This window comes from Pelodiscus sinensis, chromosome 12 (assembly GCF_049634645.1).
Source record: "Pelodiscus sinensis isolate JC-2024 chromosome 12, ASM4963464v1, whole genome shotgun sequence".
NCBI lineage: Eukaryota > Metazoa > Chordata > Testudines > Trionychidae > Pelodiscus > Pelodiscus sinensis.
This window is the reverse complement of record NC_134722.1, coordinates 31,214,913-31,238,944: the sequence shown is the minus strand read 5'-3', so window position 1 is coordinate 31,238,944 and position 24,032 is coordinate 31,214,913. Positions and strand designations below refer to the sequence as shown.

The 24,032-nt window shown below is 44.0% G+C and overlaps 1 protein-coding gene across 2 annotated transcripts in view; it reads right to left on the bottom strand.

Moving 5' to 3' along the window:
• The window catches only part of NKD1 (NKD inhibitor of Wnt signaling pathway 1), a 192,377-nt gene that overhangs the window by 41,465 nt on the left and 126,880 nt on the right, over positions 1-24,032 (bottom strand). The window contains exons 5-6 of one of the 2 annotated variants that reach the window (XM_006121139.4): positions 2,995-3,101; positions 17-112 (exon numbers count right to left, since the gene is read on the bottom strand). In XM_006121139.4, coding sequence (XP_006121201.1) covers positions 17-112; positions 2,995-3,101 — 203 coding nt within the window. The remainder of the gene's footprint in view (positions 1-16; positions 113-2,994; positions 3,102-24,032) is intronic. The other variant, XM_006121141.4, reaches the window with a different exon arrangement.

Below are 24,032 nucleotides of genomic sequence, written 5' to 3'. Positions count from 1 at the left end.
ACTATCCTTTGCTTACCTCCCGTGTGACTCTTCCGTTGTTATCAAAGTCATACAGTGTGAAGGTCCACTCTTGCCTGTTATCTTCCTCTACAGACACATCACATTGCAATTCCTAAGAAACAAGCAAAGAGCAACTGATTACCTAAAGCAAAAGGCACCCTTGCCGAAGAAACTAAGTTTCTCTGTAAAAAATAAGTGGTTCTCTTTATTCCTTCCTTGCTCGTGGGGAAAAGCACTTAGGATTTGTTCAGGTAAGCCTTCTGTCCACTGCACTGGAGTCTCATGACAACAAAGTTCCTTTCTTAATTCCATTGGGCTAAACTTCTGGGAGACAGAGAAACACTTTCTACTTTTACTTCTATGAAATACAGAAGTATGAAAAAAAAGCTGCCTGATGCAGTTCTGAGAACACAATATAAGATCTCCCACAAAAAAAAAAGAAAAAGAAAAAGAAAAACCTCCATGTAACTCGGGGAGAAAAGAGAGAGATGGCAAAAACTGAACCATGGTATGAGGCAGCATGCCTTTGAATCAGAAGTGGTCATTAATACAAAATGGAGGCACGGTACAAACCCTCAGTAGTAAAACTTGCCCTTGACACACACACTCAATGTTCACTATTAACTTCGGCAACCTTTGATACATATTCACGATACCAAAGTTACTGAAAGTGAACTTGATTCAGAACTGAGAGGTAAGAATCCTTTCCCACGCAATATGTATTGTTGCCTGATCTTACTTTAATTGTGCTTCTGCTAGTGAGTGAGTGTGTGAGTGAGTGTGTAAATAAAAACAACCAGCAACAACAAAAGATGGATGTTGAACTACTCCGGTCACCTCCTTGTAAGCTCCTTGCTTTCTCTCCAGACCCATGCAATCTGAATCATTCAAAGTCACAAAAGGCAAACCGAAAAGTTACAGCACAATTAAAATAAAAGACACTGTATACAAGTAAAATAAACAGTTCCAAATAGCTTCAGCATGATAGAGCTCAAAATACCTGGTCTATCTGCTGACTTGAAACCAATTCCCTACAGCAGTTAACGGTACCCCCATCCCCTGCTGAGTTCAAAGGCAGTCTTCTCTCAGTTGTAACAAGCTTCCTCTGAAAGCTGCCAAGTGCCCCACACTCTACTGTGGAAACACAGTTTCATATTACACAAACATTCCCATCTCCTTTAAAAGCCAAATCACATCCACTTCAGATTTAGACCTCTCGTCTTGACACTTGCATTTCTGATTCCTTTATACCTGGTCATAAAATGAAAGATTTACTATTCTTCTTAGCCCTTAGCTTACAAGGTTAGAAAGCTTTGATTCAGAGAACAAGGAAAAACTATCAATACTTGGTTTCTTGCCAAATATTAACAGTTCCCTATCCCATACTGCCTAGATCTTTATGTGAGGATGTGCCCTGGTTAGTTAATAACATGGCAATCTTCCCTGCATTAGTCATGGAGCCTGGTACCAAGTGCTAACCTTTATGGCATGCCAAGAACTACTTGGAAACAAACACAGTCTTTGCTGGTATGGTCAAGTTCCAGCTAAATTGGCACCAATCCCGTTGACAGGTGTCCTCCAATAGTCAAACATCAGAGCACTGTTAATTGTAATTTGTCATTACTTTCATGTGTGAGAAATGTCCATTACTCAAGGTAGAATATAAAATAAGCCTAAAGTTTGAGAGAAAGAAAACCATCTGTCAAAATGACTAAGATCATAGGAATAGCTCATGGAGAAGCTTGATCCATTTACTCAGCCTGAAAGCAGTAAGAAGTAATTTTACTTTTTACACAGAGCTACCAAATATTCTCCAGAGAAGAAAATATGTTCCAGCAACATTATAAGATGGCTATATGGTCTTTCAAATAATAATTGAAGACTGCAAAGCTCATTAACATGACAGACAGACAGAAATGAAATGCAGAAGTCTGCCATGTCTGCTGGAGTAAAGACGGATAAAATGCATGCTATTCTGCCAGTACCAATGTGCCTCCCTGTTTGCCAAGACAGACAATTCTCTACCCAGATGACAGCATGTTTCAGTGCTCGTATTTATTAAATCTCTCCCTTTATAAGCAAAATCTGCCAACTATGCAGAATGTCTGGCAGTATTATGATGTTTATAAGTCTACAAGGAAATAGGCCTTCAGATGAATTCCCCTCAGGATCTTTATTCCCCCTCCATCTAATCAGATGAATTGCCATTGTAGAAGGTTCCCAGGTTATTTCATTCTGGAGGCCCAGACACAAAACACTGAGGGCTACGGAATCTTTCACAAACACCTTTTACACTGGGCAGATTTAACTATGAAAGGTAATATAAGGATATGATAACATAGTGGGTGGCAGATGCAGTTACATTTTAAAAGTGCACAAGAACATAGCAACGTCTAACAACTCTCCTTATCATACACTCCAGCTCCTGCTGAGTACTCATCATCATTAAGCTTTATTTGACTTACGGAATAACCATCCCACAAAACAATACTCAGGCAAATGGCGAAATAAAGGCTTAAGGCCAAATCCTGCTCTCTGATGTACATCAACCTGACGTGCAGTGCAATCAATGGGAACTGAATAGAGGCAACCATTGCCATATTTGTTCCACGGGCCAGGGATTTTCAAACTCTGGGTCGTGGCTTGTAACAGCAAGCCACTAGCCGGCTGGAAGATGCTCTGTTTACTTGCAACTCTGCAAGTACGGGTGATCGCAGCTCCCATTGGCCACAGATTGCTGTTTCTGGCCAATGGAAACTGCAGGAAGTAGTGCAGACTGGGACACCACATCCCACAGATCCCATTGGCCAGGAATGGGGATCTACAGTCAATAGGATCTGCGATCCCCCGTACCTATGAGGTAAACAGAGTGTTTTGCAGTCAGCTAGCAGCTTGCCTTTATAAGCCTTAACCCAGAAATTGAAAATCTGTCATAGGCTATTTATCTCTATTAACTATATCAGAATATTGAATGATCGAAAACTGGTGACTTACTTCAAATTTTAGTTGTTTTCTGGAACTTATACGTGCATCACTTTCTCTCTCAGCCTTCTTTTCATCTCCACTGCAAACTCCATCTGTCTTCTCTGGAGGCAAAGCCACTGCAAAAAAAAAAAAAAAAAAAGTGTATTTAAGAAAAAAGTTTATGATGGAATGTCCAAGTAGCCTTATATCACATCAAATTGGATTATTTGGTTTCAAAAGTCTTATACTATCTAAAGTAAAAATTGATTTCAGCAAACGTGTATGGAAGAGATGCTACTATACTCAATTTGCTCTTCTTGTATCTGATATATTACCTTGGAGCATATCAACGGACATTCCCCCATCAGCTCTTGTTGAAGAGCCTCTCCAACTGACTTCAACAGATTCTATATCAGGTTCAAACAGAGCACTATGAGAATACAAATCTGCTAGAAATATTAATATGAACTAGTTGCACACCTTTGCCTACCATTTTGCAAAACTGTGTAAGTTAAACTTGCAAAAAAAGGGGAAGAATTTAACAGAGCCAATAATATAACTGAAGTTGAAAAGCATTTCGATCTATTCCAATCTCCCTGCTAGAGTGCTCAAAAGTACTTGCTTAAATTCTTCCTTAGATCGCATTTTCCAAGCTTGGTTGAAGCCACAAGATTTTTTCCAAGAAGTTAAAACAGTGTTTAGAATTATGCATAAAAAAATTATACTTTTCCCAAATGTTCTGACTGAACTAGTTGCACTTGCATAACTTAAAAACACTTGTAAAAAGCTTCACATTAGCACATTTCCGAGTCCTCAACAAGGAAGAAAACACAATACAAAGATTTCCCATTCAAGTCTGAGGCACGTATGGAGTGGCAATTGCTATCTAAGGAGTAGCCCCAGATCTAAAAATAATCAGTATTTTTAAGTTATGGAATTTAGGGCCCAATATTTAGCACTGGCCTCAGATTTTTCAAGTGCAATTTTGGATGTGCAAATAATATCCCCTGCAATTCTGTGCCCACAATTCATTGCAAGTGCAATTCTTAGTTATCTAATCTCCTGTTGGCCCCTGTCATGGTGAGAATATGGCCCTATTCTCACCCCTGCTAAGGTAAGATTATGGCCCTCACAATTAGCATTCTTGAACTTCGACATTGGAATCTGTTTTACTCAATACATTTACCCTTGCACCATTTAAGATCCCTCACTTAGCAATACCTATATTTAACATCCCAGCTACCTACTCTTCAATATAAGGTTTGATAAAGCAGAAATGACCTCCCTCAATTTGGAACCAGACATTTAAATGTGAACTGCTAAACAGCTCAGTAGGACTATGGTGGCTCTATGGGAAAAAAGTTGATCTAAGCAACACAATTTGAGTTACATCTTTAGTGTAACTCAAGTTGCTGTAGCTTAGATCTGCTTACCATGGGGTCCACACCATATGGGATTGATGGAAGAAATTCTCCCGTCAATCTCCCCTTACTCATCTGATTCCAGTGGAGTATTGGAGTCAGCAGAAGAGTAAAAGGGAGCATGCGTCTCTGGCTGCACGCTCCCTTGCCCCACCCGCATGGTCCCCGACCCCGCCTGCTGTCCTCAGGCAATTAAAAACCCTCTGGGAGCCCCTGCTGCCACCACCAGTAGCGGAGTGGGGCTAGAGTGGCTTCTGGCTGCTAGCTCCATGCTGCTGTGGAGAGGTCCTGGATATCAGTGATGCCAACTCTCCTGATTTGATCACAAGCCTCCTGATAATTGGCATTGCTCCCTCCCCCTCTTATCCCCCTGCCGCCCCAGAAAAGCCCAACCATGTTATTAGAATTAAGCCAGATCTGGGAGCTTCACTACCTAATGCCTCATGCACTGCTATCAATATTCTGACTGAGAAGGTTATGCTTGTTTGTTGATGCATGGTACTAAAAGAGAATCCCAGACTTCTTTTTCTTTTTTTTAAAGAACACTTTAGGTCTCATGGTTTGAGGAGAAAAGCTAGAAAACGTGCCCCGAATTCAGCCAAAGACCTCAACACCAGATGCCAAATAAAAAGATCCCATTTTTAGTTGTGATTTCAAGAAGCCATTCTCTTTGTCAATGGTGGGGACCTGATTGAGGAGTTTTGAACACTTGAAGTTGGCAATATCGTGCATGCAAGTCGATAGCATCTATCCCTGTGTCCAGACAAAGACCAGAGTCCTTAGCCTGACAACCCCGTGTCCTTGTGCTGAGCTGCATCCCCTCTGCTAACATCTGCACCCTCGCTCTGGGATCCCACTTCTCCCACCCCTTCCCACTAACATCCTGGCCCTCGCACTAGGGTCCCATGTCCCCACCCAGGGTACCAGTAAGTGAAACCCAGCAAAGTGCATCAGCTCAGGTGGCTCCCTGGCCAGCATGGTTCACATCATGGGATAGGCAGCCAGCGCAGCTTCCCAGACCGAGCAGCGCCCTCTGTGGCTGGGATTATATGGGTGTTGGGGTGCTGCTGGGAGCCGTGTGTGCAGGTGAGTCCCTGCATACCACCCCCCTGTCCCCAAGCCAGCAGCCGCATAGGTCTGATTAAATCACTTTTTCAATCTATTTCGTAGATTGGATTGGGGAAGTGCTCAGGCTGTAGATGGCCCGCAGGCTGGAAGTCTGAGACCTCTGATTTAGCAGGTCTTCATTGACCCAGGTGGAACAACGGCCTCGTAGTCCATCCTGACTGTAGTGGAGATAAGCCCAAAAGGTATTTAGTACTACTGTGGTATGTCACATGGACTACTTTAGAAGAACTGAGCTATTGTTTAAAACATTGTAACTGCGTTTTTCCCTTTGGGTATGTCTAGACTACAGGCTTTTTTTGACAGAGGCTTTGTCAACAGATACTGTCGACAAAGCCTCTGTTGAAAAAGAGCGTCTAGACTACAGCCAGTTCTGTCGACAAAGCAAGCCACTTTTGGACAGAGTCTAGACACACTCTTTTGAAAAAGCACAGGGTAGGTGCAATAGTGCCTTTTTTCGACATAACTGTTGAAAAAAGGCGTTATTCCTCGTAGAATGAGGTTTACCGCCATCGGCAAAACTGCTGCGTTCTGTCAACTTACTGTTGACAGAACTCGGCAATAGTGTAGACCCAGGTATAGTTTTGTTGACAAAAGTCCACTTTAGCTCTACAGGCAGGTAGGCTGGTTTGACTGCTGGCTGGCAAGTCTCTGGCCAGAGCCTGCCTCTGGCATCCCAACCCTCCCTTCCCCAACCCTCTGCCCCCCACTCCTGCCCCGCTACTCCATGTGACGGCGTGTCGGGGTCTCCCGCCTCCTGCACCCCCGTAATGGCACGGATAGACTCCACCGGCCAGTAGAATAGAGGGAGTTTATTGCTTCTCCAGGATACAGCAGAGCACTGATATAATCTGGTTACAGGAACTGGAGTTAGGAGGCCTCAGAGCCCCCCCCCCCCCCTTGAGATGGGGGGTGGCTGGGCCCTACAATCCCAGCCCCCCTCCCTAGCTCCTTCTCCCCTGCTTCCCAGACAGAAACTAACTAACTCTCTTCCAGCCCTGCCCCCCAGCCAGGAGCGGCATTCCACCTTCCTTTGTTTCTCTCCCTGGGGGGTAGCTGGTCAGGCAGGTTTGGAGCCCCCTTTGCATAATGACTCACCCTCTGCCCTGCTGGGCCGTGCTACAGACAGCAGAGGTCACCCACAGCCCACTGCCCAGCATAGCAGCCAGCAAGTTACCCCCCACTACGTCACACTCCACACATCCAAATCCTTTGCCCCCTTCTTGCACCCACATCCCCTCCCAGATCTGGCACTCCAATCTCCTGCCTGAGATCACAATCTCCGCCTACCCTAGGTCACATCCCAAAACCCTGCTCCCCAGTCCCCTGTCCTAAGTCACAACTGCCTCTTTCACCCCCTTACTCCAAGCTCCCTTCTGCATCCAACCCCCATCCCAGAGCCTGCACCTCCTCCATTAATACCATGGAAGAGTGCGGCCCTCAACCACTTTCCAAAATCTTGGAGTGCTTCCCCCCACATCAGAAGTTATTTCCCACCCTGCCCAGTGATTGTACACCGGCATATTTAAACCAGACTGCTCCTACGTCAGACCCATGGCTTCGTTAGAACCACAGACAGTCCTCAGAAAAACACTGTTCATATTTGGAGATATTTTTAGAAGGGACATATTTATAAAAAGGGGTCTTCTCTACAAGGGGAAGGAACAGTATCTCCGCAACATTCCTCTCAGTGGACCAAGGGGAATCCTCAGAAACATTTCCCTGTTACGCTGGAGGGATGGGAGTGGGGGGTGTTTCTGCCAGAGAATCAAAGTACCCTATTCTGTCATTCCAATATTATGCTCTTCCAAAGATGTGAATGGAAGGTCTTCACATGTGCAAAGAGTATCAGAACTCCAGTTCACTGGGTGGGGCTGAAAGGAGGAAAGAGCCAAATAGGACAGAATTACTTTCTGGATTCAAAGACTATGTTTTCAGTGCTATGTTTAATAACCTTTCCAGATGTACAGTACATATGTTCAGATGGGAAGAGTTCCTTTAATGTATGATTCATGTAACAGGTATAAATGTACTCTGATAAATTAGACTACTCAAAAACACAGTTAAACTGGATTGTGGGAGGAGTGTGTGAAATTCACATGTCAGAAAATAGTTCCTTTGAGCTTTTCTGACCATTGTTTTAGAACGATCACTGGTCTTATTACTCGAGGGAATTTTCCTTTGAAATCAGTTATTCATTTCTGAGCTCTGACAACAGGGAAATAAGATAATCTCATCCCGATGTCATATTTCATTTGACAAAGAAAAAAGGGGTGCAAATGACACAGGATGTGGTGAAAGCAGCGTAAATGGAAATATATGCATGTATCCAAGTAGTGAGCATGAGTGTGTGTGCGCATATACGTCCAAACCTAGACATCTGAACTTTATGGTGACAAATATTTGAATAATCATTCTTATTATGTTGTGTGAAATTGGAGCCCTATATTCTCAAATTTGCTTCTCATTTCTGACCTTATTCTGGACTGTAAGCATGCTTTGTTGTCTGCTGCTCTGTTTTGTAAAGGAGATACACACATACTGAACTTATTTATAAATCAGATGTGAATGTCTCCTTGGGACAGTTAAAACTGGCAGCGCTGTAAACAGAGATCCACTACTGAGCCACATGCCAAGGTTCAGATATATTCACAATGTGAACTTCCACTAAGTCCTGCCAATGATATTAAACTAGACCAGACCTGATTGCTATCTAGAAAGAGGGAGGAAAATGAATAGCTTCATATTTCCAATGTCTGTGCCATCAGAAATAGGTCCATTTAGAGTATATCATTTGTGCATAAATATTCGCTTCCCTCCCCACTCAGATAACAAGCCATCAGAGGACACACTATGTGTACACGTATATGGAAACGTTCCCTTTTTGTTGTGGAAATTCACAACTGGAAAAATATATTTTTATTACTTCTCAAAGGGACCATACCCTCCAAAAAATTATGTTCTCTGTCAAAATATTGTGCAAGTTGAAATATTGCTATATTTCTTTAGGATGTTCTTGTTTTTGTTTGTTCATTACTAACAGGCACGTATTCATTTCTATAACTTTAAGACACCACAAAATGTTTCTGGACAATATGTGAGATTGGAAAGACAATAAAGGAAAAAAGATATTAACTTGGAAAAATTGTGAAATTCCACTTTCATGAAATACAAATTAACTGACTTAAGTGTACTTGCAGATGTTTTCCTCCAAGGATTGCTAATTATTACCATCCAATTGCTCAAAATTGCAGGAGAGGGAGAGACTGAATTATTACCATATTAAAGGCATGGGATTCATTTCTATAGAATTATGCTCTATGTTCAAAGTTTTACTTATTTTTAACAAGAGAAATAGGTAACGATACCAACTTGTCTTTAAAAACCACCTTATAAATAACAAAACAAGATGATTGATTTGCTCTTTGTGTAACAGAAAGCATAGGACACTTCACTTCAAACAAGCTGGTTTTATTGTAATAGCCAAGGCATCACTCACACACCTATGACTTACAGCAGGCAACAGAAATATAATTAGAGCTGCTCCCGATCCCCAGCTCAGGTGACTTGTCACTGTAGATTTTTCATATCCTAACCGATACGAAGCACTGAGCATTCTAGTAGACAATCTTTCCCAACACAAACACAGGCACTGTTTCAATCTGGTCTGAAGTTCACAACTGCACTAGGCATTTTAGCCACTTTGATTAACAGTGCTTCCTCACAGGAAGCTGAGAAAGATCTGCACTGTACTGCTGTTAAGTCTTAGAACACAGCTGCTCACAGATTCTGATGTGCTACCGGAAAGCCTGTTTGGGAGGACAGCAATTTAGATAGAAAGTATTTAATGAGTCAATGTGGCCAACCACTGACAGCAAAAGACTAAGGAGGGACTATGAAGTCCACAATGGTCATACAGTAAAACCTGCGCTATCCAGAACTTAAGCATCTGGAAAACTGTAGAAACTGGCAAATTTCTGCCCCCGGGAAAAGCAAAAAAAAAAAAAAAAAAAAAAAAAGGGGCAGCAACTGGCCCTTTAAGTATAGGGCTGCTCCTCAGATGAGCATGCAGCATATACCTGGGGGAGAGGCAAACGGCAGCCGGAAGCAAGCAGCAAGCATCTTGGGTCCCCCTGTGGCTCCTAGCACTCCCAGCAGGCCAGCCCTCCTGTGCCTCCAGCTTCCCCCTCCCCCGTGGCAGGCCACCCCCACCATCTCTGCCTCCCACCCCCTGGCTTCCACCCTCCCCCAAACCAGGCTGCATCCTGCCCCTACTAGCTCGTGGCCCCCTCCCCTCCCAGCAGGCCACATCCCGGCCCCCGAATGGATCCCGTGCCCCCTCTCCCCATAGGCCCTGCACGGCTCCTGCCCCCCTCCCATAACCAGAACTTTTAGGTTACCAGCATGCCCTAATCATAGGGTGTGCCGGATAACACAGGTTTTATTGTATATGAATAGACATTAATACCAAGTGGTTCTTCATATGGTCACTAGCAGATAGAGATGCTCTATTAATGACACTTCCCATTATCATTGTTTGGTGTCATATGAGCCAGAAACCCTTCAAGTGAAATAATACCAACTGCCTCTTAAATGTAAAGCTTGCTTGCAATGTTGTAGCCGTGATGGTCCCAAGATATTAGAAAGACAAGATAGCTGAAACACATTGGACCAACTTCTGTTGGTGAGAGAGACAAGCTTTCAAGGTTTTTTCAGGCCTGTGCAAGGTACTCAGAGTGACAACTAAACACAGGGTGGAACAGATTGTTTAACATAAGTAGATTGTTAACACTTAACAAAGACATCTTAAACTTCCCAATAGGCATTCAGATATCCCAGTATATGCTCAGAGGAGAAAGGCCTGGGATATACACCTTAACACACTCGCAACAAGAACACTTCACCAGAAGTGCATCACATCATGGAATGGGCCTCCCAACTATTCTGAGAAAACCTGCTTCGATACAGAAATAACCCCCCTCTGCCTGGACACCTCTAGTAGTCACCAACCATCCCACACTGAAACTCATCCGGGGTATCATCAAATAACTACAATCCATACTTGATAGGGCTAGAAATACTCCTGAATCCCTCTCTTCAGATCTTCAAACAACCCTCCAACCTCCTCATGCAGAAGCATGTCCCCATTGGACACCAGATCCTGCCAGAACAACAGATGCAAAATCTGCAGACGTATCTACACTACAACAATGAACAACACTCCCACAATATGCCTTTCAATATTTTTGGGTCCGACACACATCCATCACAACATGTGGTGTACCGTGTCCAGTGCACTAAATGCCTCCAACAACTATGCTGGTAAAATCAATCACTTGAATGAACTCACGATCTGGAAGGAATTCTCATAGGAAAACGATAGGAGAAAAAAATCATATAACCATCATTGTCATAAAGCAGCCACTCTATAGCTGACCTATCCTCAAAGGAAACTTCATGACATTTTCAAAAGAGTAGCCTAGGAGTTTAAATTCATAACTTTGCTAGACACTAAATATCATGGACTGAACCAAGGCACTGGATTTGTGATTTTTTACAGCAATGTGTAATTCACTAGCCCTCTCCCTTTTTTCTTCTAAGACCATAGGGGTGTTAACTGGCCACTTCACTTTGAATGGCCTCTTAGAATACGTGCTATTTGTGCTAACCCGGTGGTTTTCAACCTCTGGTCTGCAGACGCTTGGGGTTTCACAGACCATGTCAAATGGCTATGCCGAAGGTTGTCATTACCATAGAACAGTGGGTTTTCAGCCTATGGTCCATAGAATCCTGGACCCTATGTCTAAGATTTTTCAGAGAGGTCCATGCCTCCATTTGAAATATTTAGGGATCCACAAATTTTTAAAAGGGTGAAAATTTGCTATGCTAACCTATCTGTTCAATCTCATATTTATCTGTCACACACTTAGTAGCTTGCCCAGAGCTGAAGAAGATGCATGTAGCTTGAAAGCTTGGCTCTCTCACCAACAGATGCCAGTCCAATAAAAGACAGTATCTCACCCACCTTGCCTCTCTAATATCCTGGGACATGCATGACTAAAACAACACTGCATACATATTGTATAGAACACTTAACTTGGAAAGAGCTTTTACAAGATGTGTTAACTACTTAACTAAATACAAAATAGAACGCGTTGTTTAGTCTATGCCGCTCTGGATATGTCTATACCACAATTAAAAACCCACTGGGAGCCAAAATATCTACACCACAATTAAACAACCATTTAATCTGAGCCTGAGTCAGACGATACAGAGTAATCCTGATTTTTTTTGTCGCAAATCTCCTAACAATGATGGCAACCTCAATCTCATGCCGTACTGTTCCTACTGCACAAGAGACAGCTCCTTGGAAATATCTGCTGCTACCACAGGTTACCAACAGACATTGTATCAGCATAGGCGTGCGCAGGGGGTGTACCAGGTGTGCCCAGGCACACCCTAATGTCTCAAAAAAAAGTGGCTTTGCGTTTTAATTTAATCACATGGTACGCTCTTTTAGTTTTAAAGTATGGATTGTTGTATTCTGCACTAAGTGCCGAATGTAGAAAAGTAGAGAAAGCCCGCGTTCGCTCACAGCAAGTCCTTTATGATTGAGTATTCAATAAATGTTCACCTTTAATAAATATAAAAAATAAAATTCCCTGGGTGCACACCCTAATGAAATGTGCTGCGCACGCCTATGTGTATCAGACTGGAGACCCTAATTCACCTCCTGATTCTGGTGGGAATTTCTTAGACTCTTTGACATCAAGACTCTCATCTTGCAGACTAAAGGTCAAACAGAGTCCATCAAATCTTAGACCAATCTCATCACTACTTTCTGAGTTACCACTAGGACTACTGTGCTATGCCAAATTTGCATATAACAATGCAACTCATGCCTTGACCCAACATAGCCCAGTCTTTGCAAACAGTGGCATTCACCCCTGCTTCCACTCAGATTTGCCAGCATGTTTTCCTCTACCAGTCACTGGGGAAATAGCCTCTCAACCACATCAGGAGCTCAAGGAGCACTTGCAATATGCTAAAGCAGCCTATAAACAACACATGGACCAAGATCATCCTGCTGCCTCACAATCCTGACACAGGAAGCAAGACATGGCTCCCTGACCAGAACCTTAAACCAAGCCACAGTTCTGCCAAACTAGACTACAACACTGGGGTCCCTGCAAAATGACAGCATGAGTAAACCCAGTGGTCTTCATGTTATAGCTATGCACTTTTAAATCCCTATAATGAGAGGCCACATTCAAACTGCTGGGGCCTGCCACCACCAAGCATAACTGTTCACAGACAAGAGGTGCAGTTGGTCCACTGAATCCGCAACTGCCAATGAGTTACAGGAAGGCTCCAGTATCTGGTGGATGAGATAGGCTATGGTCCAGATGAATGGTCTTGGGAATTGGTAGAGAACATCCATGTCCCAGATCTACTGTGAGAATTGCCTGAGAAGTACCCTGAGAAGCCTGGCCCTGGGGTTCTTAGGGGCTAAGTAGCTAAGGAGTACTGTCAGGAATCAGGGCCTGAGTCTCTGGACAATTTACCACACCTGGCCTCTAGCAGGCAGTCTGACTGGCTTGAAGAATCAGCAGACCAGCTCTTAAATCCAGCAGCAAGAGTTTAGCAACTGCTCAAAGCCTTTGCCCATGGTTACTGTAGATTCTGCCCTGTTGTGGTCCCAGCCTTGTGCCTGGCTTGCTTCATTTCAAGGCGACTCTGACCCTTAACTAGGTATGTGGCCTCTGACTTCAGCTCTGACCCTTGGCTCTCATTCCTGACGTTGGCGTTCACTCTGGGCTCTTACTCTTGACATTGGCTCCAACCACTAGACACAACTGTCCACACTCTGAACTCTGACACCCCACTTCCTCCCACATCAGGCAATGCTCTTTCCAGTAGGGTTCAATGGGAAGAAACTCTTCCCATCCAGAGCTACAGAGACTGACAGTGCCACGGGCCAATTATGGCTCTCCTTTGTGGGCTGAAGCAACTCTGGAGCCTGCCCTGATCACATTTAGGTAGGCTCCTATCCTCTGTGCTCAGGTGAGCTCTCCAGGACCTGTGGGAGCCTACCTAAATGGTTCCCCCAGCTCCACACATCTCTCCCCTGCTCAGTCCTAAAGATCCTGCTCCTCTCTTTCCACCACAGCTTGGCCCTTGAGTCCCCTTCTTGACTCCCCCAGTCCCTTGCTTTCTCAGTTCTGCCTTCTCCTGCAGCTCTAGCTGGCCCCTCTCTTTTGGCAGCCAAGGGGTGTGCTTCTGGGGAATAAAGGAGATACTTTGGGATCAGGCTTTTTGTTTGTTTGAACTACCAACAACAAGACCTCTTTCTTGAGCCAGGACAGTTAATTCAGATCCCATCATTTTGTATGTAGAGCTGGGATTATGCTCACCAATGTGGAGAGCAGGATCTGGTCCAGGAGGTAACTATTACAGGACTGCTTGGGAATAGTGACCATAATATAACAACATTTAACATTCCTGTGGTGGGAAGAACACCTCAGCAGTCCAACACTCTGGCATTTAATTTCAAAAAGGGGAATTACAAAAAAATGAGGTTAGTTAAACAGAAATTAAAAGGTACAGTGATTAGAGTAAAATCCCTGAGCGCTGCATAGAAACTTTTTAAAGACACCATAATAGAGGCTCAACTTAAATGTATTCCCCGAATTAAAAAACATAGCAAGAGACCTAAACAAAGAGCCACCATGGCTTAACAACCATGTAAAAGAAGCAGTGAGAGATAAAAAGGCAACTTTTAAGTCCAATGCCAGTGAGGTAAATAGAAAGGAACATAAACACTGCCAAATTAAGTGTAAAAATGTAATAAGTCAAAAAAGATTTTGAGGAACAGCTAGCCAAAAACTCCAAAAGGAATAGCAAAATGTTTTTAAGTACATTAGAAGCAGGAAGCCTGCTAAAAAAATAGTGGGGACCCTGGACGATCGAGACACAAAGGGAGCAATCAAGGATGATAAAGCCATTGCGGAGAGACTAAATGATTTCTTTGCTTCAGTCTTCCTGGTTGAGGATGTTAGGGAGATTCCCAAACCTGAACCATCCTTTATGGGTGATGAATCTGATGAACTGCCCCGGATTGAAGTGTCATTAGAGGAGGTTTTGGAACAAATAGAAAAACTTAACAGTAACAAATCACCAAGACCGGATGGCATTCACCCAACGGTTCTGAAAGAACTCAAATGTGAAATTGCAAAACTATTAACTGTGGTTTGTAACCTATCCTTTTAAAACAGCTTCTGTACCCAAAGACTGGAAGATAGCTAATATAACTCCAATATTTAAAAAGGCCTCTCGAGATGACCCTGGCAATTACAGGCAGGTAAGTCTAACGTCAGTACCGGGCAAATTAGTTGAAACAATAGTAAAGAATAAAATTGTCAGACACGTAGAAGAACATAATTTGTTGTGCAAAAACACTGCTACCAACACCACTCAGCACCTGCATGCTAAACTCCTCAACTCAACCATCCTCAAGAACCAGGGACTGTCAGACCAAAGGGATAGAGAAGAGAACTTTATATGCATTTTCAAGTCTCTAATTGCTAAAGGTTCTCTGAATTAGTCTGCAATCTTTAGCATTTCATAGCAAGTTTGACAAATACAACTGACAATCCTATATCACTGCATGTCAATCAAAACAGCAGTCTATTTTAAAAATTAGATTAAGAACTCTTTTTATCAGGCAATTACCTTCAAATTCAAATTTCACTTTTAAGTTCTTCTTGAATATATAAATGAAGAAACATCTCCCCCACTAAGCACAGAATTATTTTTATACCACTGCACTGATTGAAATACATTTCTGAGATGCTTAAACTTACTTCCCTGAAGTACCCCTACTTTTGGGTAAACATTCACAGAACATCCAAGCAACATTTCTGTTCCCCAGCCACAAGAGAAAACACATGGGAAAACATGCTTGTACTGGGCTGATGCCAGACATGTTTTCAGCTCTCTTGGGTTGAAAGCTGAAGCTGATGAATTAGACACACCCTTCAAAACAACAAAGACTGAGCTGCCACCTCTCATGCTTACTTTGGGGAAATTAATTGTCTCTCTCAAGTCTGGTAGGAAAAAGGCAGAAAAGCAATTTAGCAAGAGCTGCAACAGTGGCACTTCCCATTGGAGTGGGCTGAACGATTCAGAAATTCATGTTGTGAATATAGTAAGAAGCAATTTCATGCTATTTCATTGTCTCGTGGCTCTTGGACAAACATCAATGACAATGCTCAATTATACACCGGCAGGTTTTTAAAAGCCACATGATGTTGTGAGACTAAGAGTCCATTTCCTATTCAGAGGTGCTCATTAAGCACGAAACATCTGGTAATGACCAAAATAGGGCTGGCGATGATGTAGTTGTGATAGTTGGGGGGAAAAAGGCCAACAATCCAAATTCCTTATAATCCTTCAGCCATTTGATACCTATTTCCACTAACTCGTCATCAGTAGGCATTTCTGAATTGGAATTTCCTTGAATGTCATCAGGGATCAAAGTATTTCCATGGATAAATAATATCCACATGTACAAATGTGTGTGAAAATTAGCTGACAGTTTCCAGCCTATTTTCATACCCCAAATGTTTGATATATCTGCATGGGATCTGAGTATTTTACAGGTTTTTTATTTTAAATGAAGAAAATTTTCCAATGCCTCTATTTAATTAAAAAGCATTTGCACAAAATGTGTCTAATCATGCAGCAATCCATGGGTACGTCTAAACTACATGGCTCCGTCAACGTAGCCATGTAGATTAGTTTGTTTGGCAATGGGAAATGAAGCCGCGATTTAAATAATCGCAGCCTCAATTAAATTTAAATGGCTGCCGTGCTCAGCCAACAAACAGCTGATCAGCTGTTTGTCTGATCAGCGCGCTAGTCTGGACGCTCCCCTGCCTACATGAAAGCCCTTTATCGACTTCCCTGGTAAACCTCATCCTACAAGGCATAATGGGGAGGTCGATAAAGGGCTTTCAGGTCGGCGCGGGAGCGTCTAGACTAGCGCGCTGAGCCATTTAAATTTAAATGAAGCCGCGATTATTTAAATGGCAGCTTCATTTCCCTTTGCCGATCAGCCTAATCTACATGGCTCCATCGATGGAGCCATGTAGTTTAGATACACCCCATTTGCGCTCTACTGGTTGTTTCTCTGCTCAAACACACTTGAATTCCTCACACTCTTGCCACTAAACAGTTTGCAGCATTTTACCTGGTTATGGTTTCTATTCCAGTAAGTTCCCCAACTCCCTACATTTCATCAACAGCAACTGCCAGATTAACTGCTTTATTTGACCATCTTCACCCAGCCTACTTTGATGTTTAGTTCTCAAGCTTCAGAACACCTTTTGGATAAAGATCAGACAGCATTAAACAGAATTACTAATTAATTAAGCAAAGTTAAATTTTAAAACACTGTTTGTTGTTTTAGCCAAAAGGCGGAACAGAACAGCGTTTTTTTTCCCATTGGAGATCAAAAAGATAATTTTTCCCTACTCCCATCTTAAAAAAAAAAGTCTTCACAAGCTTTGTCTCACATGATTCAGGATACCTGTAGCAGCAAGATATGTGTTTGATCAGGGAGCATATCAAAAGTTACATTAGCAGGATGCAATCTGCTATCACAAGCTATATAATTCAATCTTGTAAAGCATCGGTTAAGTAAAAACTGATGCTTTCATAGGGATCACTTGCCAGTAGCATTATCAGCAAAGTGCTGAATTCTAGCACTGGGAACTGACAGATGGGGACATGAAGTAATAATTTGAAACTATAAAAACAAAAACAAAAAAAACACCACCACCCTGGATTTTCTCCCCCCTTCAAAGGCTGCTATATATTAATTTTGGCTGGTGATGCAGATACTGGGGAAGGGGGAGGATGCCTTACCACCTCACAATAAGTTGTATAGGTTGAACCTCTCTGGTCTCAGAGGGGTAGCCATTTTAGTCTGGATCTGCAAAAGCGACATCTGTTAGTCTATAAGGTGCCACAGGACTCCTTGTCGCTCTCTAGTCTGGCACTCTTGGGACCTGACTGATGCTGAACCAGAGAATTTGCCAAACCACAGGACGTCAATATTGTCTAGCACAGGGGTGGGCAACAAAGCACTGGTGGTTCACCAGGGTTAGCTCCTGGTGGGCCGCCACCACTATATTTGCCAGCTCAGTCATAGGTACCAGTGATCGCAGCTCCCATTGGCCACAGATCCCAAATCCTGACCAATGGGAGAGGCAGGAAGAGGCACAAATCAGGACACCATTTTCCGTAGCTCCCAATGGCTGGAATGGTGATCCACAGCCAACAGGAGCTGCAATCACTAGTACCTGCAGGTAAATATAAGTGGGGGAGAGGTCCACCAGGAGCTAACCCTGGTGAACCGATCTGGCACATGGTGGCTGTAAACAAACTTTATAGGACCCCAGGAAACTTGGCCGCGTTCATGACAAGTGGACATTTGGCTAATTAAAATCATGCCTGACCATGGATGTAACTGGACCAGAGTGTGCCAGACTAGTAAGGTTTAGCCTATAGGTATGTATGTGCCATGTTTAAATTTCTTTATTCCTTTAGATATTTTTATCCGTGCCACAAGGAGAAACATTTAGAGCCCAAAAATCCTTAATTCAAATGTAGACTGAATAGGAGGAATGTTACTAATAATGCAGTCTTTAATATCATCCCACTCCCCTCTAATTTAGATGTTCAAGGAAAAAACTGTTTCTGCTACTTTTGCTATTATAACAGGGGCACTGAAGATATCTGAAATGTGGAATATCAACTGATTCACCAAAGTACTTCCCCTGAGGAAACCATCTTAGCCCTTCCCTCTTCATTCTTTCAAAGTAAGCAAGGATATAGTTATTTTGATTGCTATGAATGAAGTGATGTTTGACAACCCTATCTTAGTTAATCATCTCTAGCTGATTTAGAATGCTACCTGCATTTAACTTCAGACAACACTGAGTAAACAAAGCAGACAATGGTGTCTACTGTTCTACAGTTCACACTAAAAAAAAAAAAAAAAAAATCAGATTGATCATTTTATTATAGTGGTGTTTTAGATACCAAATTCTCAAGCTTTGAGTATCTGTTCTTACCTTTTGCATATTTTATTATACAGTAATAGAAAAGCAAAACTACTCATTGTTGAGTAGTTGGGACTGGAGTCAATTACATGCTCTGCTACAGCTTTCCTCTATAACCTTGGGCAAGTTCCTTGACAACTGTGTCTCTAAATTCCTCATTTGTAAAATAGAGATAAAAGTATTTCCTTCATCCGTCTTGTCTGCTTAGTTCATAAGTGCTTCTGGGCTATGTTTGTACAGGGACTACCACAATGAGATCCTTATTTCTCTGCGACCTCTATTGGGCTACTATATAATGTGTACATTTATAAGAATAGACTCAGGCTAAATTTCACTCTCTAAATAATAAAATATCTCAATACTTCAGGAGCATCCATATCCAGTGCTATAGCATGTTGGTGGGAATTTTTCATTTCTAAGACTTTCAAATGCCAGCACATGCAGTGCAGAGGTTCCATAAACTTTAACTTACTATGCTCACTGTATTTTGGGTCAAAATACCAATTACCAGTTATTCACTGAAGTACAGTGGCTATCTGAACAGAAATTTAGATTCTGAGCCTGAAAACATTTATACACAGGCTCAGTTTTATGCACGTGAATTTCCATTTAATTCAAGGTGAATACTCAAGTATAGAAAATTAAGCACACATGTGAGTGTCTGCAGAAATGGGGCTTTAAATATCAAGAGTCAGGTGCTTGAATATATTAATTTTTATATTAATAATAAATTTTGCAAAACAGCACTGAGTTTAAATCGTTTCATTTGTTTCCAAGCAAAATTAAAATACGTACTTGATAATAAATCAAAGGTACACTTGAGATATGTATGAAACGGAATCATCCTGGAAGCATCGCTTGTGAGCAATCCCAACAGACATGAGCAATCTCACTGAAGTCATGAGTAATCATTGAAGGAGCAGACCTTACATCCTGGCATATGTGAAATATTAAATTACCAGATTCCAAAGAATGTAATCCACAAAGAGGGAAAATGTTTTGCTCTAGAGATTTTTTTCATCTCACGTAACTGATTATGTACATGACACTGCCATTGATCTAGTGTAACACAGGATCAGTTCTCTTCCTGTACTGAAAGGAACACATTTGGAATCCATATGTAAGCAAGAAAGCTAAAGCGAAATTTGCTTCAGTCTCTGCTAAGTGAACAAAGGTAAAGAGAGTTGATAAATGCAATGCAAAGACGACATTCTTCTCTAAGATGTGTGCACTGAGCATACCTTGTCCTCAGTAGGTACCCTATGAGCACAGCAAAAGCAGAATTTAGTCTTAAGTATTTTGTTAACTAGCCAATTAGCCCATCATAAGACGGGATTTTCAGGTCTCTCCTCGACGTTGGTCTTCTCTCCTGAGCTTCCGGTCTCTCGCTGGTCTCTCTCTCTTTCTCCTCCTCCTATTGCCTCCCCCTCTCTCTCAGCTCTCCTCCCCCTCCTGCCTCTCACTCGGGGGAACACAGAGCCCAAACGGTAGCTTGCGCCACTTGCTCCCACGCGGCAGCCTGGCTGAGCGGCACAGAATTCAGCTGAGCACCATGGTGGGAGGCAAAGGAGGGTGGTGCGGTGACGTTCACGGCCGGGGGAGGGGCCTGGAGTCGCTGTCACGCCACACATCACCGCCCTGCTTCCCTTCCCCTCCTGCCGTGGCACTCGGATGAGTTCTGCGCCACTCAGCCGGGCCGCCGTGCGGGAGCAAGTGGCACAAGCGGACATTTGGGCCCCACACTCCTCATGCAGCACGGGCCGCCCAGAGGGAACAGCCAGCATTTCAGTGTTACAGAGTCACACACATTGGGCTACTACAGGCAGTCCCCGAGTTACGCGGATCCGACTTATGTCGGATCCGCAGTTACGAACGGGGTCCTCTCCCTGGTCTCCAGCAGACCAGGGAGAGGAAGCAAAGCGGCGGAACACGCAGGCAGCGGACAGCCCAGACGCGTCTGGGCTGTCTGCTGTCCGCTGCCCACATGCTCCGCGGCTTTGCTCTGCTTTGCTCCCCGTTCCCCTGGTCTGCCCGCGTGTTCCGCCGCTTTGCTTCCTCTCCCTGGTCTGCTGGAGACCAGGGAGAGGACCCCATTCGTAACTGCGGATCCGACATAAGTCGGATCCGCGTAACTCGGGGACTGCCTGTAGTAGCCCAATGTGTGTGACTCTGTAACACTGAAATGCTGGCTGTTCCCTCTGGGCGGCCCGTGCTGCATGAGGAGTGTGGGGCCCAAATGTCCGCTTGCGCCACTTGCTCCCCCACGGCGGCCCGGCTGAGTGGCGCAGAAGTCATCTGAGTGCCAGGTCTGACCAGGGGGACGGGGAGCAAAGCAGAGCAAAGCCCCAGAGCACACGGGCAGCAGGACAGCCACGGCGCGTCTGGGCTGTCCCGCTGCCCCCGTGCTCCGTGGCTTTGCTCCGGACGCCTGTGGTACAGCAGCTGGGGTGCTGCCGGTTGGTCCCGTAGCGCCGCTCTGGGCGCTACGGGACCAGCCCGGCAGCACCCCAGCTGCTCTGCCCCAGGCGCCCCCAAGTCAGCTGCTGCTGAAACTGACCAGTGGCTGACTACAGGAAGCCCCTGCCCCGGGCTTCCTGGAATCAGCCGCTGATCAGTTTCAGCAGCAGCTGACTTGGGGATGCCTGGGGTTCTTAAGTTGAATCTGTATGTAAGTCAGAACTGGCTTCCAGATTCAGCCCCTGTTGAAACTGATCGGTTTTAGCAGCAGCTGAATCTGGACACCAGTTCCGACTTACATACAGATTCAACTTAAGAACAAACCTACAGTCCCTATCTTGTACGTAACCCGGGGACTGCCTGTATATATATGATTTCAGAGGATGGCTCTGAAGTCAGTTCACCAAAAACAAATCAAAATAAAACAACCACAGAACTATTGGGAATGAAGCAAAGGCAGTAGAAGTGGTTTTTATTTTAGTTCAGTTATTTTAGTAACTCTGTTACTAAAGATGTATCTGAAATACAGTAAAAGGAGGATACTGTGAGAAAACAATGAGATGTGTACACAAATCTGAAATAAAGGTTGTGCATTACAGACAGAGGCAGCGTGCTAGGAGCCTGTGTATAACCGGGAAGGTTAACCAATGAGCTCAGGCTCATCTGTTAACCCGTGTACATCAGGGCTACTCAACTTTGGAAGCCCCAGGGGCCACAATGATACTCACAGCACAGCACAACTTAAGTGTGGTTGCATATATATGCAAGTATTTATTCAAATATATGCAAATATGACAGCACTTTTAATGAGCGATGACAGTCCAGGAATTTAACTGCTGAAAAGCATATCAACAGAAGACCATATTGACAAACTTTTTTGTTTTGACTCCCACCCGCGGGGCCGTGTGTTGAGCACTGTTTAAACCCAAACCACATCGTGGGCCGCAAACAAACAGGTCACAGGCCACATGCAGCCTATGGGCCGCGTGTTGAGTAGCCCTGGTATACACAGTCACACTTTCACATCCCTAGTTCATACCATCCTCTGTCCTCCATTTTCTGGCTGTAGACAAAAGCCTAGTGGCAGGCCTGCCAATGGAAGGGGGAGAGGAGGGTGCAACTGCTTCAGGGGCCCGGTGATTCAATGGCGCCCGGGGCGCCTGGCTGCTCCCACAGCTACAACAGCTGGTGGCAGCACCTGGAGCCCCATACCCTTTAAATCGCTCCAGAGCCCCAGGCAGTGTATTTCAGACAGTGCTAAGGGCTCAGGGGGTGCAATCCTGCATCCCTGCTGGCTAGCTGCCCTAGCCCCACTCCTTCCAGGAGCCCGGAGATTGTCCCCCCCCCCCCCCCCCCCCCCACACACACACCTTTACCAGGGACCTGGCGAAGCTGTCATGGGTCAGCTGACCCTATGAGTCAATTTTCCATTCCTCAACCACACTAATGAGGAATGTCCTAGATTTAGAGTGACTGACCCCAGTTGTGGGGGACGCCTTAAACAGTTCAGGAAGACAATACAGAGAAGGGTTAGGGTTAACCCTGAGATAGGGCTTGTGCACATTGGAAGGAGATATGAGGGAGGATACAATTTTACTTTGCAGAAGCTGCACTTTCCTTTACTTCGCACTTCTCTTCTTTGCCTCCCTCCTCAACTAGCTACTTGGCTGCATTCTCACCCAACCCCAAACATCTGCCCCCAAACTCCCTCTTGCATCCCCAACCCACATCCTCTCCTGCTGCCAAAATTCCTTCCAGACCCTGCCCTCCTCCTCAGCCCACCTCCCACCCAGATCCTGCATCCCTATCCCACTCACTGGCAGCTCTGTCCTGTATACTGAACCCCTCCTTTTTGTTCCTACTCCGGAGTCTAAGGGGGTCCACAAAATCCACTAACTCTGCAACTCCAGAAAAGTAAATCTGACCTATGGGAAGCCCTGAACCTTAGTCCTTTCTGTCCCTTCCCCTCACCCCATGGGGGCTGGAGTGCCTGAAGAGTGACGTGTCTCAGTTGGTGGCTATATCAGTGAGGGTTGAGTGTTTGGGAAGGAGTTTTTTTGATTCTCACTTGTGTGGTCCCCAGCTGATTTTTCTGTGGGTCAGTGGCCTCTGACCCAAAAAAAAGTTCTGCACCCTTGCCATAAATAAAGAAAACATTGAAACCTTTTGTGTTGGACATAATATTTTACTTTATTTAAAATGAAGTTTGATAAACTAACATGAGAAAGTTAAAACATTTAATCTGTTTAACAATTTAAATTAAACTGTTCTCCCCAGCTGCAGCACCATGCAAAATGGCTCGGGCGTAATTATGTAATTAGTGGTGAGTTTCCATTAGCAACTGATAGTCTGTGGAAAGGTTTGCATTGACCCAGGTGATTCACGGGGCACACGGTGGAGAAAGCGCCCCCCTCTGCCTTGTGAGAGCAGCACAGCCCAGGGCAGGAGGGTTAAATCTTGCCACACCACTTCAGAAAAAGTTGTAAAACTGGGCAAATATCCAGATGACCCCTGTAAGATCATGATATACCCCTGTAAGATCATGCTGTACCCTCCAGGGGTACATGTCTCCTTCCACCCCCATCCCTACCCAGATTCAGAACCAATGATTTAGAAGAGGAAATCTTAGACAAATACACTGTGGAAATAACCTGTTCTTATAGATCATGGTATGGGATCTTTAAAGTCTATATAGAGCACACAAGATTTCATTTGTAATGTCACAATCCAAGGACTCCCATACAAACTGCATGGCTCTCAATCTTGGAAATAATATAAATGTATTATTAATGATAGCAGCACCTACAGATCCCATTGTGCTGTGCAAACACAGATAAAGGTAGTCCCTAACCTAAAGAGCTCTGAAGGACAAGTCAAAGCCTTCTCTCATCCCAGGTAGTCACGATGTTTCAAAACTGAGAGTCAGCCATTAAGCTAC